General features: G+C 45.2%; 1 protein-coding gene across 1 annotated transcript in view; it reads left to right on the top strand.

The window, feature by feature from the left end:
- zgc:153039 (uncharacterized protein LOC767698 homolog) overlaps nucleotides 1–18,208 on the top strand; it is a 111,004-nt gene extending 92,796 nt beyond the window's left edge. Inside the window, exons 10-13 of the mRNA XM_056611203.1 lie at nucleotides 4,081–4,273; nucleotides 10,660–10,834; nucleotides 12,728–12,874; nucleotides 13,593–18,208. Coding sequence (XP_056467178.1) covers nucleotides 4,081–4,273; nucleotides 10,660–10,834; nucleotides 12,728–12,874; nucleotides 13,593–14,512 — 1,435 coding nt within the window. The 3' untranslated portion in view covers nucleotides 14,513–18,208. The remainder of the gene's footprint in view (nucleotides 1–4,080; nucleotides 4,274–10,659; nucleotides 10,835–12,727; nucleotides 12,875–13,592) is intronic.
- The last annotated feature ends 601 nt before the right edge of the window (nucleotides 18,209–18,809 follow it).

The raw sequence follows: 18,809 nt of genomic DNA, 5'->3' as shown, positions 1-18,809 counted from the left end.
TTAATGACATCACCGGTGGGGGGACTGGCCGCTTTAAGGTGATTGTACAAAGAGAACACGGAGGGGAGGGGGAGTTGGAGGGGAGCACTTAGGGACAGAAGAGGAGGGGGGAGTGTAGGAGGGCAGGGTGGGCTTTTATCCTAATTAGTCCCTACATGGCGACAGCCGCGCAGGGAGAGGGAGGCAGGGAGGGAGTTTGCGCGTTGGGCGATGGAAGAAGGCACAAGAGAAGGGAGAAACTTTTTCTTCTGAACAAACTTCACCTCCTATTAGTATTATTTGATCTATTGCTTGCACTGAGTAGCTTTTAGACTAACAGTAAACAGTCATTTGGTAATTGTTAAAGATAATTTAATCTGACGGAGAAGGAGACATGGTCCACAAATCAAAAGAAAACCAATGTATAGCTTTTTTTAGCAACAAAATAAAATGCATTCGAGCGCCGATGACGTCACTGGCATGGTAGGACTAGGTCGTTGCTGCAGACACGCGAACGTCTTCTACACTCCATGGCGGAAAACAGTGATTTTAATATGGCTGGTTCCGCCATTGAGCCTGTGAGGGACATGCCTGTAGTGTTCGACTGCAACCCGGTGGAGAGGGATCAATTTCAGGCTCCAGCTCCACCTTCGGATCGTGTGGGTGTGACTGGTGTGCGTGTGGGTGCTGCGGAGCATGGACAGTGCCATTGAATCGGTCTGCTGCCGAGAGGTCCCGGTCAACCTTGATGGTGGGATTAGGTTGCATAACCATGCATACAGCATTTCGGATGCTGTGCGGTGAGAGAGAGGTTTTGGAAGTGGCCATGCTCTCGTCCGAGCGGAGACACTGGAGCGCCCCATAAATAGCAACCAAGTTACAAGGCGAAAACGATCTTTCCCCCTCCGTTTTCCTTTCATGCGTTTCAGGAATATCTCCATAAAGACGGACTCATTGCGGAAACGCAACGAGCTGTACAAACGCTGTAGTACCTACATATTCAAGGCGCTGGTTCTCCACAAAAAAAGTGGAGCACATCAAACCTGCACGCATCCAGCCTGCACGCTGTATAAAAACATTCAAGTCGAGGAGGAGATAGTAGTTGTATAACCTTTTGGATTGAGTAGAAATACCTTTTAATGTACAGTTAGTAATTAAATTGACAAAAGGGGCTGTATTTAAAGCTACAAAAATAATGCAAAAAGAAAACTGTGACTTTCAACGCAACTCTAACGTCGCTTCAGGCGTCCACACAAATCCTAACACGAAACCGCATAGGTTCGGTTTCATTTGAAACCACCCTGGGACCATGGACCTATTAAAGAACATGGTTTCTTATCTACCTTATAACATGGTTATTAAAGACATGGTTTCACAAAAAAATCGGCTCCAGGTGGACAGGACCTGAAAGACATGTTCGATGCACTTTGGGAGATACACCCGCGGCTGAGCATAGATGCGAGGCGGATACACAAGTGTCACGTTTACTTTAGGTGGATGTTGGAGGTTTACTTTCTGGTTGATGTTGATGGATATTGCACAGATGGATATTTCACAGATACATCTTAAATTACTTCTTCGAGTTTAACTCCCACTGCATCAGCAATCGGCTAGTCGTCGAACATCAGGTTGAGTAGAAAGGGACATTTGTGGAAATTCTGTTTACAGACCCCCGCTGTGGTTTAATTAGCAGCTTGGAAACATAGATCTGTGATATTGTCTGAGTAATAGTTTATACACTTTATGGTCAGAGTGCTAGCTTGTGGAGATTGACATGACAGGGGCTATCGGAGGGTTAGTCAGTTTTAAGGCTGCCAGCCATTTATTAAGGGCTGGTTTCCTATTCAAAGGTAGCCTGTGGAAATGTATGATTACCCCAGCTGCCTTGGCCCTTTATAATTCATCACTGCAGCTAGGGGCAATGCAATAAGATGATCCTCCTGTAGACCTGGTTGTTTGCTTTTCCGTTCACAACCTGCTATGGCTGCTAGAGCCAGAGAGTAGGAGTAGGTTACCATGCCAGTGGCGTACCTGATTGTTGGAATCCAACATGGCGGCGCCCTGTAACACTTTCCCCGTACAATTTAATCCTTAGTTATTGTACCAATGAGAAGGCAGACAATACATCTGTTATATCAACTAAACCTCAAATTTCAGTTCAGTTCATCTATAAAGGGGTCCTATTATGCTTTTTCGACTTTTATGACCTATAAACGTTGTAATAATGATTGATAGTCATGTTTAACCATAAGTGTCAAATAATGACGTACATGCATTTCGACGTATTCCCTGCTGACAGTCTGGAGTTGCTGTGCAGAGCGCTAAACACTCGGGACAACGTTTGCGATTCACTTGTTCACATTTCCGGGAAATCATCTACGTAGAGGCACTCCTGCCACGCCCCCAGATGCCTGGTCAAAACTGCCCGCGCACGCGCTTCAAGGAAGGTAACCAATCACAACGGAGTTGGGTTGGCAGGAGGGGGGCGAGGGGGCGGAGAAGGACCAAACCGAGCGTTGACAGAGAATGCTGAAAGCGCCCAGATGACAGGAAGAGTTTCCCGAATATCTACATCGTTTTTTGTGCTGTGATTCGTGTCAGGCTGCGCTATAGGAGTCATTAATAAGAAATTAAGACCAGAAAAGTAGTATAATAGGTCCTCTTTAAGTCCTAGTCATGTATCAGTCCTTGAGGCGAACAGCGGTCTTGATGTGTCGACGTTCTAGTGTGTGGGCGGTTCTACATCCTAGTGTGGGGGCGGTTGTACTTCCTAGTGTGTGGGCGGTTCCACGTCCTAAGTCCTAGTGTGGGGGCGGTTTGACTTCCTGGTGTGTGGGCGGTTCTGCTTCTTAGTGTATGGGCATTTCTAGGTCAAAGTGTGTGGGCAGTTCTACGTCCTAGAGTTTGGCGGTCCCACGTCCTAGTGTGTGGGCAGTTCTACATCCTAGTGTGTAGGCGGTTCTATATTAGACTACTGTAGAGATACCAAGCTGGGACATTTCAGACTGGGTGGGCGTCTGGGGGGGGGGGGGGGGGGGGGACACTTAGGTTGTGCCATGATCTACATCACATACATATACATGTTAAAATAATTTCCCCCTGGGATTATTATAGTATTAATCAATCAATCAATCAATCTACACACATACACACACCCACAAACAAACACTTAAACGTACACACACACACCATCTTTTGACAGGTAGTGGTGTGTGCAGTCACTCTTGCACAGATATGGCTCATTATCTGTATAATTGCACTCCCCAACATGTCACTGGCCTCTCTGATGTGTCTGCTGCTCAGCCTTCAAGCCCTGTGGGGAGAGAGTGCTTGTTATGGATTGCTTGTGCATGTGTGTTTTGTGTCTTTTCTCGTCAAGGTACAGTTGAATATTCAAGTTGGTCTTTAAGTTAACAAAGCGTAGACATGGTTTAATTTGTGTGAAACCGGCTCATCAGAAGGTAATGATTGGATTCACAATCAGTGGCCATCTATAATGTTTTATTTATAACATTTTAAATTATTATTAAACGTATTTAGCCTGATTTAGGTAATATAAATATTAAAATCCAGGCAAGCATTTAGATTTGGCAGTTCAATAACTTTTTCCAATCAGTCCCGAATGAAATTTCCATGTTAATTAAGTCAACAGCTTACAATGAATGCAATTATACTGTACACTATTTTATTAACATCCCTGTTCCACCTCATTCTGGTGCTGTTGATGCATGTGTGTTTCTTTATATGGTATTGTTTTATTTTCCTTTGAAACAAAACAAACTTTAACAAAAATAAAGTCTGAAACTTGTATCTGATTATCCTGACACTGCTTATGAAACATAAACCATAAATGGTAACTTCAGCAAACCAATAACATCAGCTTACAGGAAGGTGCACTAAGTAGTAAGCTAGACTAGAGACCACAACGGGGTGGCATTTGGCTCAGGAGGTAGAGTGGGTTAACTGGTAACCGGAAGGTTACATGGGTGAATGTCAAGCAATATTGTAAAGCGCTTTGAGAGGCCACTGATTAGAAAAGCGCTGTATAATGCAGTCCATTTACCAATTACTTAGAGCTTGTGTCTGACCCCCCCACCCCAGGCCCACCTTCCGTTACTTCACGTGGCACACCTGCTTGCTGGGCATCATGGGCTGTGCCATCATGATGTTCCTCATCAACGCCATCTACGCCTCGGCCAGCATCGCCTTCATGCTGCTGCTCCTGCTGCTCATCCACTACCTTAGCCCCACCTCCAGCTGGGGCTACATCAGCCAGGCACTCATCTTCCACCAGGTACAACTCCACCTCCAGCTGGGGCTACATCAGCCACGCACTCATATTCCAGCAGGTACACCTCCACCATCGACCTCACCTACACCAACCTTCACCATCTTGATCACCCACCATACCTTCAAAACCTAAACCTATACCTCCACCGACACCACCATCTTCAACACCTACACCACTTACACAACCTATACCCCAACGACAGCACCATCTTCAACACCTACACCACTTACACCAACAATACCTCCACCGACACCACCATCTTCAACACCTACACCACTTACAACACCTCTACCCCCTAGGACACCACCATCTTCAACACCTACACCACTTACAACACCTCTACCCCCTAGGACACCACCATCTTCAACTCCTACACCACTTACAACACCTCTACCCCCTAGGACACCACCATCTTCAACTCCTACACAACTTACACCACAACTTACGCCAACTTCAACACCAATGCCACGGACACAACCTTTAACACTTTGAGCAAAAACACCACCTACACAACTTACATCGTCTTCACCACCAGCTTCAACACATTGCATGTGTTACTTCATACCATTCAGTCCATCTGGCTACTTTTGTTTTCAATACGATTTTTCTCAATAAGACTAAACCCACCATGGCGGAAAAAGCACACATGAGACTTGAGGAAGTTTTTTACACTGGTTAATAAACCACATTGAGCGTGCATCAGCCAGGGGGATGTATTGTTTGACAAATTTAGATCACTGATTAAGGATACTTGATTGAGAATTGATTATAGGGAATTATTAGCATTCCAATTGAATGTAGTTAAATAAGCCTCATCACCAAAAGCAAGGCGTCTCTATGCATCTGTGCATTGCTTCAGCCCCCAGTTCCGAGGTAAAGGAAAGACCCACTCTGCTCAACCACAGTGGGAAGGATCCTAAACTAAAGCACTCCTTATACTCTGCTCAATGGGAGGTGGTGCACAGACACACGCACACACACGCGCACACACACGCGATGAATAAAAACATTAACGCGTAGCACTGACGCATTTACACAAATGCACATATGCCACCCTGCAGGCACACGCAGGCACACACACACACACACAAACACACAGAGACACAGACACACGCACAAGCAAACACACACACACACACACACGCAAACACACACACACACCCACTCACATACACCAACACACACACATGCAAATAAAGAGCATGGATGTGTGCATCCCCACTCTCAGCCAAGCAGTGATGTAGTGATGAAGTGGAAGAAGGGGGGGATGGCTTTACATCATCCCCTCCCTGTGTCCTCTATCCTCGAGCCCGCTCGTCTTCAAGGTGACGAGCAAGTTGCCGTGCCAACTGGATCCATTGCTATGGGGGATCGGCGCCAAGTCTGTAGGCAGGGCTAGGCTAGGTGTGACGTGAGCAGTGTGTGTTTGTATGTGCGTGCACGCACGTGTGTGTGTGTCCATGTGTGTGTGTATGTTTGTGCGCATATGCGTTTGTGTTGGCGCATGTGCCTGCGTGCGTGTGTATGTGCATACATGCCTGTGTGTGTGTGACTGTGTGTGTGTGTGACTGTGTGTGTATGTGACTGTGTGTGTGTGTGTGTGTGTGTGTGTGTGTGTGTGTGTGTGTGTGTGTGTGTGTGTGTGTGTGTGTGTGTGTGTGTGTGTGTGTGTGTGAATAAAGGTATAGAGAGAGGTGGTGCCAGCAGCCACAGGATGGCGGAGCGTTCTTACAGCCACTTAACTTATTGGACCTTTTACTCCTCCTGCTCCTCTCCTCCTCCTCCTCCTCACCTCCTCCTGCTCCTCCTCATCTCCTTTTCCCTCTGCCCCTACTGCTCCTCATCCTCTCGTCCTCCTCTTCCTCCTGCTCCTCTTCCTCTCCTCTTCCTCCTCCTCCTGCTCCTCTTTCTCTCCTCCTCCACTTGCTCCTCTTCCTCTCCTCCTCATCCTCCTCCTACGCCTCGTCCTTACCTCCTCCTCCTCATCCTGCCCCTCCTCCTGCTCCTCCACTTCCTCCTGCTCCTCTTCCTCCTCTCCTCCTCTCCTCCTCCTGCCCCTCCTTCTGCTCCTCCTCCTCCTGCTGCCCGTCCTCCTCCTTCTCCTCCTCGTCTCAGACCCCCCCCGCCTGGAGGGGATGTGATCCAGTCAGATCACACCGTTTTGAACAGTCAACCTGCCAGCGTGCCTGATGCATGTTTGTATCTTGAGTTTCAGCCTGGAAGGATATGTGTGTGTGTGTGTGTGTGTGTGTGTGTGTGTGTGTGTGTGTGTGTGTGTGTGTGTGTGTGTGTGTGTGGTGTGTGTGTGTGTGTGTGTGTGTGTGTGTGTGTGTGTGTGTGTGTGTGTGTGTGTGTGTGTGTGTGTGTGTCTGTCTGTGTGTGTGTGTGTGTGTGTGTGTGTGTGTGTGTGTGTGTGTGTGTGTGTGTGTGTGTGTGTGTGTGTGTGTGTGTTTGCTTGCGTACATATATAGAGATACGAAATAATGAGAGGTGAATGTGATCAAATCAAGCAACAGTTGAAGACACACATGTTGTGCAGTGCTCTACGTTGATTGGTGTCGTGGCTGTCAGCTTCTGACTGGTCTGTCGTGGCGGTATCCCTGGTAACGGGTCAATCCCCGCCTTGACCAACATGGTTGCTCGCCAACTGGAGGGCTCTGAAATGGGGACTAATGACAGGAAACTGATGACACAGCCATTGTTGGCTGTTAAGGACTTTTTATGATACAGTTTTTGCATCTGCAATTTTTCATGCAGTAGTCTTTTGGGGTTACGGGTTTCCTGAGAGGGACAGGAAGAGACTCAATAAGCTGGTGGGAAGGGCTGGCTCTGTCCTGGGCTGTACACTGGAGCAGAGGCGGAGTGGCCGTCAGGACGATCGGGAGATTTCCCGGTCGGCCGGCCGGCCAGCGAGGTCAGGTGGACCGGCCCGCAATTGTGTAGCGGCCTGCGAAGTCAATTGGACTGGCCCATAGTTATGAGCGGCCGCGAGGCGTCTGCAAGCCGGCCCTGAGCATAATTTATTCCACGTCAAGATGCCGTGAAAATCCCCGAAATAAACAATACACGTCTCGAGAACATCGAACCAATATTTATACCACTTGCTTACTCTCTGTCTCATTCATGGTTGTTTTTTTGTATTATTTTTTTACTTCATTTAATTCTTCATTATTCAGGCGTTACAGAACTTTCATAGCCATAAATAAATAATACGAACTACAGTTTACTTTAATTAGTTTGTTCTTGAATTGACGTTGAATGGAGCAAAGACTCCTGGGATTGGGAAATGCGTTTATCCAATAAACAGCTTGCAGGTCAAGTCCATTTTCGGAAATGTAGGGGGATATATGAGCGGCCCCACGTCCATTGGCATGACCCTAAAGACACGTCAGACAGAGAAGGCAAGCAAGTTCGTGGTTGCTTGCTTTTGCTTGTTGTGGCACTCATGGAAGGCAAGAAGAGAAAAGAGAAAGGAGGAGCTGAAAAGGCCAGAATAAAGAAGAAGCGGATGCTGGAGGGGGATGCATCTAACTGCTCAAAAATAACGGATTTATTCCGAAGTCAGGCGTTAACGAGTTGTGCAGGTGAATTGACAGAAAAACAGTTAGCCAGAGCTCCACCATTGACGTTATTGCTAGGCGGGAGCCAATCTGCTAGTCAAATGTGTATGTGCTGGCTGGTATATTTCAGACGAATTAATGACTTAACTGATCTTTCTCTTTAAATGGATGGAGAATATGTTAACAGATTTGGAACATGTAGTAGTAGTCGTGTCAACACGTTACACCGGTATTACCGAGTATAAACGGTATAAACTTTGAAACTAGGTCAACCGCCATCTTCTCGTCAACTCGCCTCTCACACTCGGTGATAGCGTCTTATAACGTTCTATATATAATAGTATAATATAATTTTATAGATAATATCACGGCCAAAAGCTCTGTGCGCCTTCCGGATGGCTGTAGTGCGGGGAGCACTACTGCCATCCGGAGTGCTTTTGTTTACCGGGATTGCTATGGTTACCGGTCTTGTAAGGAAGTGCGCCAATTCTCGGAGCGCCAATTCTCTTCCGCTCAGAGCAGAACTGTGGCCTATTTTACACATTTTTATTTTCTTAATTATAATTATATCATTCATTTTTACAGATTTTTTTTTTTATTGCTGAAAAATAAAACGTTGTTGGCGGGGGGGGGGGGGGGGGGGGGGGGAGGGCCGGACCGGGGAGGATTCTCCCAGTGGCTATTAGTGCCCCACTCCGCCCCTGCACTGGAGCCTGTTGAGGTGGTAGGGGAGACGAGGATGTTGGACAAATTGGCATCCATCATGTCCAATACCTCTCACCCTCTCCATGGGACAGTGGCAGTGAAAAACAGTTCCTTTAGTAAGACACCATTACACCCAGCATTTAAGAAGGAACGCCTCTGCAGGTCTTTTATTTCATCTGCCATCAGTCTTATTATAACAGTTGTGTTATAGAGTCTCTATAACACAACTGTTATGAAACATAACGTGCTATCACTAATCACTTCAACTAATACTTCAATGTAAATAATGTGCACTTTCCACTGTACATGTCAAAGGAAGTATTAATTCTGTATTGAAGGACCTTTTAGCCTCAACTGTTGAGTAACCCTTAGGCGTGTACATCTATGCCCCATGGCATGGCATTGTAATTTCTGTGGGATTTTCTTTATATGTATGCTGGATATACTATAACTTTCTTTATTTTATTATTGCATCTTTTTAATATTTAATTGGCTGCTGTAACAAGTTCTCATGTATGGGATGAAATAAAAATCTTATCGTATCTTAACACAGGCACAGACACACAGACACACATACACACAGGCACACTGACACACTGACACAGACAGACGGACACACAGACACACTGAGACACTGACACACAGACACGGACACACAGACACACAGCCAAACACATATAAAGACTGTTAAGTCAAACTATTGGGATAGAGAGGCAGATGAAGACCCATGGAGGGAGGGAGAAAAGGAAGAGGGAAGATGTTTGAAGACAAGCAGTAGGGTGAGAATGGAGGAGAGAGAGAGACAGAGAGAGGCCTCAAATAAAGGAGGTGATGAATGATGAGTCGGACACAGAGATAGGCTGATGGATGGGTGGGGGGAGATAGAGTGGACGACTGGGAGACGCAACGTGTCAAAGAGACCTTTTCTCCCTCAGCTCTTTCTCTCTTGTTTGTCTTCTCTTTTCCGACTGCATAATGGTAACGATTTTAGAAATGTGACTTAATCCACCCTGGTACCGATGTCATTAAACATTCCACACACACACAAACGCACTTAAAAACACACACACACACACACACACACACCCACACACACACACACACTGTCACACTCACAGACGGAACCTTACTTAAAACACACACACACACACACACACACACACACACACACACACACACACACACACACACACACACACACACACACAAACTCAATTAAAAAAACAGACACACACACACACACACACACACAGTCGCACTCATAGACAAAACCTAACTTAAAACATACACACAGATAAAAAAAACACATACTCACTTTAAACACGCACAAAAAGACACTTAAAACACACACAAAGCACACACTGAAAACACACACACACTTTAAAAACACACGCACACTGTTCTGTAGCCGTGCTAATGTCCTCATTAACATGAGCGACATCACTTGACGATCAAAGTGTAAACTGTGTAATCCCCGCCGCTGGCTGCTAGGTGTTGATGTGCGGCTGCGTTCCGCGCGGTAACGTCTCCCTAATGCTGTCCTCTGTGGCTGCTCATCAGCACTGGATCAGGCAGCACTGCCTGCCTTGTAATGGAGCCCCACAACCATGCATTGTGCGCACACACTCACACACACAATCACAGGCAGGAACCTTAACGCATAATGAAAACTTAAATGCGATAGTCCGACGCCAACACACACAGACACACACACACACACATTATCACACACACAGTCCTACTCCCATAAGTCTCTATTCTCCGGCCCACTGCAGCTGTCTCATATCCTAATGCCGTTTTGATTAGTTGTGTGATTTTCTTCAGCTCACACACACTCATACACCACACACACACACACACACACACACACACACACACACACACACACACACACACACACACACACACACACACACACACACACACACAATCATACACCTCAACCAGGGAGTGAAAGAAAAGCAACGAGAGGCATGGGGTAAAGAAGAACACCCAGCAAATCTCACTTCCATATCCTCTGAACCCCCCATCAGTCACCCAGCCTGTCTTCTTGTCTCACTGCTCGTGTCCCCCGCCCCAAGTGAGGAACTTGTCTCACTGCCCTGCTTGTGTCCCCCACCCCAGGTGAGGAAGTACCTGCTGATGCTGGACGTTCGTAAGGACCACGTCAAGTTCTGGCGTCCCCAGGTGCTGCTGATGGTGTCCAACCCCCGCACCGCAGTGGGCCTGATATCCTTCATCAATGACATCAAGAAGAGCGGCCTCTACGTCCTGGGACACGTGCAGCTGGGGGAGCTGAGTGAGTTGTGGAGCAGGGGTCCCAACACTGCCTGGAACAGTGGTCTGCATTAGATGACTAGGTCTAGATTGCAGGATAAAACAGAAAATGGGCCTATTGTACCTTTAAGCACATGCTATTGAATGCATAACGTCTTAATGGCTGATCTGGTAAGTTGCTGATTTATTGCTGATGCGATTCAAGCAAGGGCAACAAAAAAATCTTAAAGCATTTCTTAAAGGGGTCATGGGTTTGGTTTTCATTTGAAAAAGTTTGTTTAAAGTTATTTTTATAAAAATACTGATCATTCCATCTCTATAAGCATATCTGCACAATATAAACCCTCTAGATTGAGCAATATCTACAAATCATCTTGTTTGCCTGTGAGGCAACAAACTAGATGATGGCTGGCAGTGTCAATCTTGCTAATTTTAGAGGTTAAGACTAACTTTGTTTATATCGTTAACCGCAATGACATAATTTCCCATCCAATAGTTAGAAGAGGATGCCAACCTGCAGGTTGTCCTTTGAGCATTGCTTCCAGGGAGCGTCTCTCTAATATTGTTGGAATGACGCAGTGGTAAAGTGTCCAGCATGCCTGGGTTTGTCCCTGTGTGAACCCGAGGGTTTAGGGTCCTCCTTCTGCTTACCAATTAAAAGCCACAATTCACAATTGAATAACTACAAAAGTCAAGGGACAAGGTGTGCCGATTCATTTATTTATTATTATTCGGTGAGGGTCACAAAAATACATCCTCTGCCTGGATATATTCACATCAGCCACATTTAGCAAACTGCCCTTCAATTCATCATCGGGTTTCTCAGGGTTGAATATGGGGGTTAAAAACACGTGACATTCTTGTTCAGCATTTCATTAAATCAGCAAGATACAGAAAGATACAAATACTGCCTCTACACCGAGGGATAAAGAAATGAGGTGTAAGGGAGACCAGATGCCCTCATCTGAAAGAAACAGGTCTGCATCACGCTGCTGTGAAGAGTTCTCTGATGGAGATCACATACAGGCACAGGGCTCGCACCTTTTCTTCTTCTGAGCAAGGATTTATTCCTATGAGTCAGGCTAGTGCCAGCACATCACCCAACAAAAAGGGCCAGGTGTGCTTTGCTCAGTTGTTTGAGTCTAGTTTGAACATGCAGTGGTTTGGATATTCAACCTCATCTTAACCTGACCGCCCCAAACTCCAACCCTTAGAGAATATACACACACACACGTGCTGTTCATGTTTATTAGATATTGAAGAGACAGAGCCCTCTCATGAGCAGCGTATGCCATTCATGTACACAAAATCACATTGTTGTAGTCTAACTGAGTGTGTATGTTTTATGTGTGTGTGAGTGTGTGTGTATGTCTTCCCCAGTGGCCATTTTATTTTGATTCAGCAGGTCCTATATCTATATTGAATTTTGTTTGTTCATTTCCAAAATACAACTTAAAAGTCCCCCATTGCTGCAGAGCTATGGCATGATTATTTTTTTTCAGGCTTTGGACGTCCCGCGAGGACTAAAATGCATATTGTTGTTAATGTTGTTTTGTTTCTTTATGTGCGTTGTTTCTTTGTTTTGTTTAGTGATGATTGATGGCCTGCCTCCTTCCTTTATCTCTTCCCAACCATCTCCCTTCCCTATCCCGCACTCGCCCTTCTAACTCTACACCGCTCTCGCCCTCTCTCTCACTCTCACTCACTCTCTCTCTCGCTCTTTCTTAAACCTCCCCTCCCTCCCTTCAACTTTCACACTAATCTCAATTACTGCTCCCACATCTCTTATGTTTCTCATTCTCCATCTCCCTTTCTCGTCTTCCTCCCCTCTTGGTCCCTCCTCCCTGTCTTTGTTGTCTCCCCTGCCTTTGTTGCCCCCCATTGCCTCACCACGGGTCTCTCTTCTCCGGTGCAGATACCCTGCCGTCCGACCCCCTGCAGTCCCAGTACGACTCCTGGCTCTCCCTGGTGGACCACCTCAACATCAAGGCCTTTGTCAACCTGACGCTGGCCACCTCGGTGCGCCACGGGGTGCAGCACCTGCTCTTCATCTCCGGGCTGGGTCAGTACTGGGTCATTGCCCGCTGCTGAGCAAAACATCACTGTTTCAGAGCAGTGGAACACGAACCTTTGACATAAGAGCTTTTCACTTTAGTGTGGAGGGGGGAATACCTAAGGGCTAATGGGTGATTTGATGTTTTTATTATTTTTATTATTTATTAAATTTGTCTATATTTTATATTTTATATATATATATGTATATATACACATAAATATATTAGTGCTGTCAAGCGATTAAAATATTTTATCCCGATTAATCACATTAATGTCATAGTTAACTCACGATTAATCGCGAGCAATTTTTTTTCTATGCTAAATATCCCTTGATTTCTTTCTCCCATGAATTGTTCTCATTTTAATGCTCTTATCAACATGGAGAAGTGCATCGGCTTGCCTTGTGCAAATGTTTTTTTATTGATAACAACATTGGCATATACTGATCAAAACAGGACGATACAAAAAAAAAGCCTATCGTACAATTAAACGATGAACATACAAACATACTGCGTTGAACATAGCAGTCAGGCTACTGCTTCTTTGTTTTGAGCCAAAGGAAAAAAAATCAAAAATCGATATCTATATTTTTTTAAATTAAAATAATTGCGTTAATCGCGCGATAAAAAGATTAACGCCGTTAAAATTGGTTTGCGTTAACGCCGTTAATAACATGTTTAACTGACAGCACTAATATATATATATACGCCTTCTTGCCTTGGTAGGTGGGATGCGTCCCAACACCCTGGTCCTTGGTTTCTATGACAACAACCCCCCGGAGGACAAGCTGCTGGGCCTGGTGCTCTCCTCCTCTGGCCCCCGGGACCCCGAAGACCAGCAGCAGCAGAAGCCCTTCCACTTCCCGTCTCTGCGGGGAGACGCAGCAACTGGAAAGAGCATGGACCCACAGGAGTACGTGGCGGTGATCGCGGATGCCATCAAGATGCTGAAGAACGTGGCGCTGGCACGGTACTTTCACGACTTCCAGCGGACGCGCGCCCTGTCGCCCGCGGAGAAAGGCGCGGGGGTGTATGTGGACGTGTGGCCCGTCAACCTGCTGCGGCCCGACAGCAGCAGCTACGTGGACACCTGCTCCCTCTTCCTGCTGCAGCTCGCCTGCATCCTCAACATGGTGCGCGCCTGGCGCCGGGCACGGCTCCGCCTCTTCCTGTGCGTGGAGGAAGGGCGCAGCCTGCGGGGCACCAAGGAGAAGCTGGGCCAGCTGCTGAAGGAGCTGCGCATCAAGGCCACGGTGTACACGGTGCCCTGGGACAGCCAGGTTGCGCTGCACTGGCAGCGGCAGAGCCGGGCAGAGAAGAGGCCCCTGGACCCCGCCCAGGAGCAACCAGAGCAGGAGGAGGATAACCAGGAGGAGCCGGAGGTGGAAGAGGAGGAGGAAGAGTACGTCAACAGCTTCCCCAGTAACGGGGCGCGCCTCAGCGACGACTACCTGCTGGCCGTCAACAGGCTGATCCTGGACCAGCCCTGCCTGTCTCCTGCCGTGCGATTCCTGTACTTGCCCCGCCCCCCGGCCGACACGCGCCGCTACACCACCTACCTGCGCCAGCTGGACCTGCTCACCCTCAACCTGGGGCCCACGCTGCTCATCCACGGGGTCACGCCCGTCCTCACCACCGACCTCTGATCTCGCCGCCGCCTTCTGTACTGGCAACCAGAGAAGAGGCCCCGGCTCATTTAAGTTACTGAAAATAGCCGATGTGCATCGAAGGGGGGTGAGGTCTTAATATCCGGAGGTCAAAAGTACGCCAGTACTTCTCTAATTCCATCTCAAACCCAACCCTTAAGATAAGGCTAAATTCAGTTAATAAATCCAATGTTATTTTTTTTGGCTCCAATTTTTTAGTGGGAAATTTTAATTTGTTCTTGTGACCAAAAACCGTCAAATGAACTTTCAATGTATGTGAGGCAGCACTGCACTAAATTATCAGTAGATAAAGGTTTTCAGTTGAAACATTATTTTTTTTTACTGGAGGTATTTTTTACACTTTCCCTGTAATTCATTTTAGGGCCATTGCTTGGCAAATTACACGTTTGAAATGCTTAGAGAAAACACTGTTTCACAACATGTAATACCCACTGAATTAGGATGGTGAATATCAAGGTTGTTTCAATCCCTATTCAGAGCTATTTGATACATTTTGTAAAATTTCAGGATAAGTAAAACTTATCCTGAGTACTCTCCAGGCATAACGCTAAAAAAACACTTTTAGAATTATCATTTTTACTATATCTTCGACCAGAAGTGGAAGATTCCAGTCAGGACTTTTCTCCCTTCTGAACCTGAGGTCCTGCTCTGCCTGAGGATTTCATACCTGGCTGATTTGCACAGCGGTTTGAACTTGAGCCAAATGCAGCCTCGACTATGAGGTTTAAACCTCTCTCTCCTCCTGACAGACACTTGAAATTAAATGACTTGGCCCAGCATACATCCCATCATATTCTATACATTTCTTTGTACGATCTAAAAAAATAAGGTATCTTTGTTCTTTCTTTGTACTTCCAGTCCTCTCGTTATTATTAGCTTATGTTCTATTGTGGTACAATTAGCCAGAATATTAGTTGAAAACCAAGTGCAGAACATTACAAAATGGTAATATTATATTTAATTTGCCACAGCAATTCCCCAAAATATATTTTTTACATATATATATATATATCTGAGTGAACAAAGACAACCATAACGGACGTGCATGACAATGCCGTGAGTGAGTAGATCGAAGGAGAATAGTTGTAATTATGTTCATAATAATGATAATCCTTCTTGAAGTCATTCTTTATTTCTGAGACTCATGGCTTCACTGTAACTTTCTGACTTAGAACCCCTTGCCTTTATTGGGACGGCGCTGTTTGTATAACTAACTACTAAACTTTGACTGTGGACCTTGACCGGTCGACCAATCTGCCAAAGTGCCAGTTGGAAAATGATGTGGCATCCTAAATCTAACAAGGCCTGAAATCAATACACTCTGCCAAGGATATATGAAATATCAATGAATTAATGTCATCATGTTGGGCTCCTCAAAAGATATGACCCTCATTTGGTATACTTTGTAGCTGGTTGTAGCATTTGATTATATATCTAATCCAAGGTCTGTAATACATTCCGCTGTTATTTAAAATGAATGCTTATTATGTATTAGATGTATTATTAATTTAATTTGATTCGCCAAAACAACTAATGTAAAGTTACATTCACCTGCGAGGCCTCAATCCTGGATTAGATAGATATTTAACCAATTGTTAACATGACATAGGCATGTTCAGAGAGTAGATATATCAGATCTATAACTACATCAAAAAGTTTTCAAAATCTCATTAAAACCAACGTATTGGATATTCATACTATTCAGAATGGTCTCAAAGGGTTGGTACTTAACTATTGTTGTTTTGGTGACACTATAAAACAACTATGTCTTCAAATAAAAACCATCTTTTCTTTCAGAAAATGTCAAGATTTAGAATGACAACATGCACTCCTATAGAAATATACGTAAACCTCTATAATTATATATATTAAAGTATGTTTCCTCATTAGGAACCCCTGTGTTTGTACCAATTTATTTATATATTTATTTATGTGTTCAGTCAATTTCCCATGAGCTGATTTATGCTAGAGATGTGAAACTTGGCAGCCACAATGAAGTTGGACACGGCTACTCAGAAATTACATATTCTGCTGCCATGACAACACAGCAAAGCATACATCTTCCACCCATTCCGCTCGCTGTTTTAGAACTACCAAACTTGTTACAGAGGGAAACCCACCATGCTGAACATGATACTATCTTTGATTGCCAAGTCTTTGAAGTATAACAATTCCTAGACAATTTGACTAACAACACCAGACTTATGAGGAAGAACATACTACGAAGAACAGTCTAAACAAAGAAAACTGTTGACAGATAGAGCCAATAAACAATATGACCATCATTGACCATCATTGATTGTAGGGTCGGCCTAACTCAGGAGGTAGAGTTGTCTTGTAACCGAAAGGTATCTAGTTCGATCCCCAGCTCCTCCTAGCTGAGAGTTGATGTGTCCCTGAGCAAGACACTTAACCCTACCTGCTCCTGATGAGTTGAGGGGTATTCCACAAAGCCGGTTTTATCACATAACCGGGTAAGTTAACCCAGGGTTTGCAGTAACTCTAGGTTTTCCGTTCCAAAATGAACACGGTATGTTAGTTACTATAGAAAAATATGCTCTGAATCAAACCTGGTCGGAGCAGGTTTTGCGCAGGTTAAGGTTGGAACATAAATCGGTTTTGGGTATTTAAACCCGCGTTCACCGCAGATTTCAGGTGTTCACAATGGCATGCCCTTTTGATGAGAAGCCTGTTGATATCGGAGCGCAAATTATTTGTGCAATCCGCCTAAAATACAAGAAAAACAGAAAAACCTAAATTCAACCAGTGGGGTACCCTCACATGGCCCCTGACTCTCTGAGGAGGTACCCCGAGGTACCCCCTCCATGCCAGGGCGCCCTGGATTTATTGCTATTGCCAGCTCCTCCACCGTTGTCAAGACAATTTGAGGGCCAGATCCAGTCTGCCGATTGTCGGCCTTTATACGATTGGCTTAAAAAAAAGGGCTTATTTAAATTCAGGAGTGATAAATATGGTATGACAATTTAAATGCTGGACTGACAAAATATAGCCTATGTAGGCCAATACGATGGTGGGAAAAGCATACCAGTTTGTATGAGGTTTTTATACTTCATTTTTATTTGATTCGCTGACCGCTTGGGAGCCATCAGAGTAGGCCTACATATTTTTTAGAAGAAAAGGGTTATGTGGTAGGAACGCTAAGAATGCTTAACTGGGATATTAATAGATTCATGGCTCAAATATTAATCATCATGCTTTTGACATGTAACTTACGCATTTACGCGGTCAGCGATCCACTGCCAGGCTTTGGTTCTCTGGGTTGCAGAAGCTTTAGCGTTCCCTTTTCTTGTGATAATGTCCTTCTCCTCGTCATAGCTCTCCAGGAGTACCTGGAGTTCCATGTCATTGAAATAAGCGGCCCGTTTTGCCATTTCGATCAGGGTTTCCATTATCCATACATCACGTCTTTATAAGTTTACATGGACACGCACAACCCTGTGTTAACCAACCCCATGTTGATTGAACTAATTCATAACCCGTGCGGTGGAACCGACAGCTCTGGTTTAGTTGGCACAGGGTCATCAACCTAGAGTTCAACTCTGTTTTTTTTAAACCTCCGATCGTGGAATACCCCTCTGGCTGTCGCCTTGCATGGTTGACTCTGCTGTCGGTGTGTCAATCCACCCTATTTTAACGGTCTGAAACGCAATTGAGAAGCGCCAAGCGCAAGTAGCTTTGTGGGCGGTTCTATGGCGATGTGGCTATTTTACCGGTGCAAAAATGACTCTTGCCCCCGGCGCAAATCTAAAATGGGTTGGTCTGAAGTAGCCTAATTACCAGTAGGTGTGGTTTGGGCGTAACATGCAATAAACCAATGAGAGTGCCAGCTCCCATCCCCTTTAAGAGCCATGAGCGCATTTGAATCTGACGACTTGTTTTTGACACCGCGTCTGCAGTCTCCGATGAGACAGATGCACATGAATTTCAAACTTCAAATGGCTCAGTTTATGGCCAAATAATATGGCCTAATTCACACATGGAATAAGGTTTTCTTCCACAACTTCAGAAATACTGTATACGCCTGCATTCATTAATTATTTTACACATACACACACGCGAGCCCGCATTCATTCATTCTCACTCGCGGTAAAACAATGTTTTCTCATGATCAAATACTCATCATTCCTAAAAGTTATGGGCATGTACACGATGTCTGTGTCAACAAAATATGTGTTTGCTGTACGGTGTTTGCAAATGCATTGATTTAAAAGTACAACTTATTACCGCTGTATCAGCTGTTCTTTTCCAAATAATT

Source organism: Gadus chalcogrammus, chromosome 16 (assembly GCF_026213295.1).
Source record: "Gadus chalcogrammus isolate NIFS_2021 chromosome 16, NIFS_Gcha_1.0, whole genome shotgun sequence".
Lineage (NCBI taxonomy): Eukaryota > Metazoa > Chordata > Actinopteri > Gadiformes > Gadidae > Gadus > Gadus chalcogrammus.
Note: the sequence above shows the minus strand (reverse complement) of the source record. Positions and strands in the feature narration are given on the sequence as shown.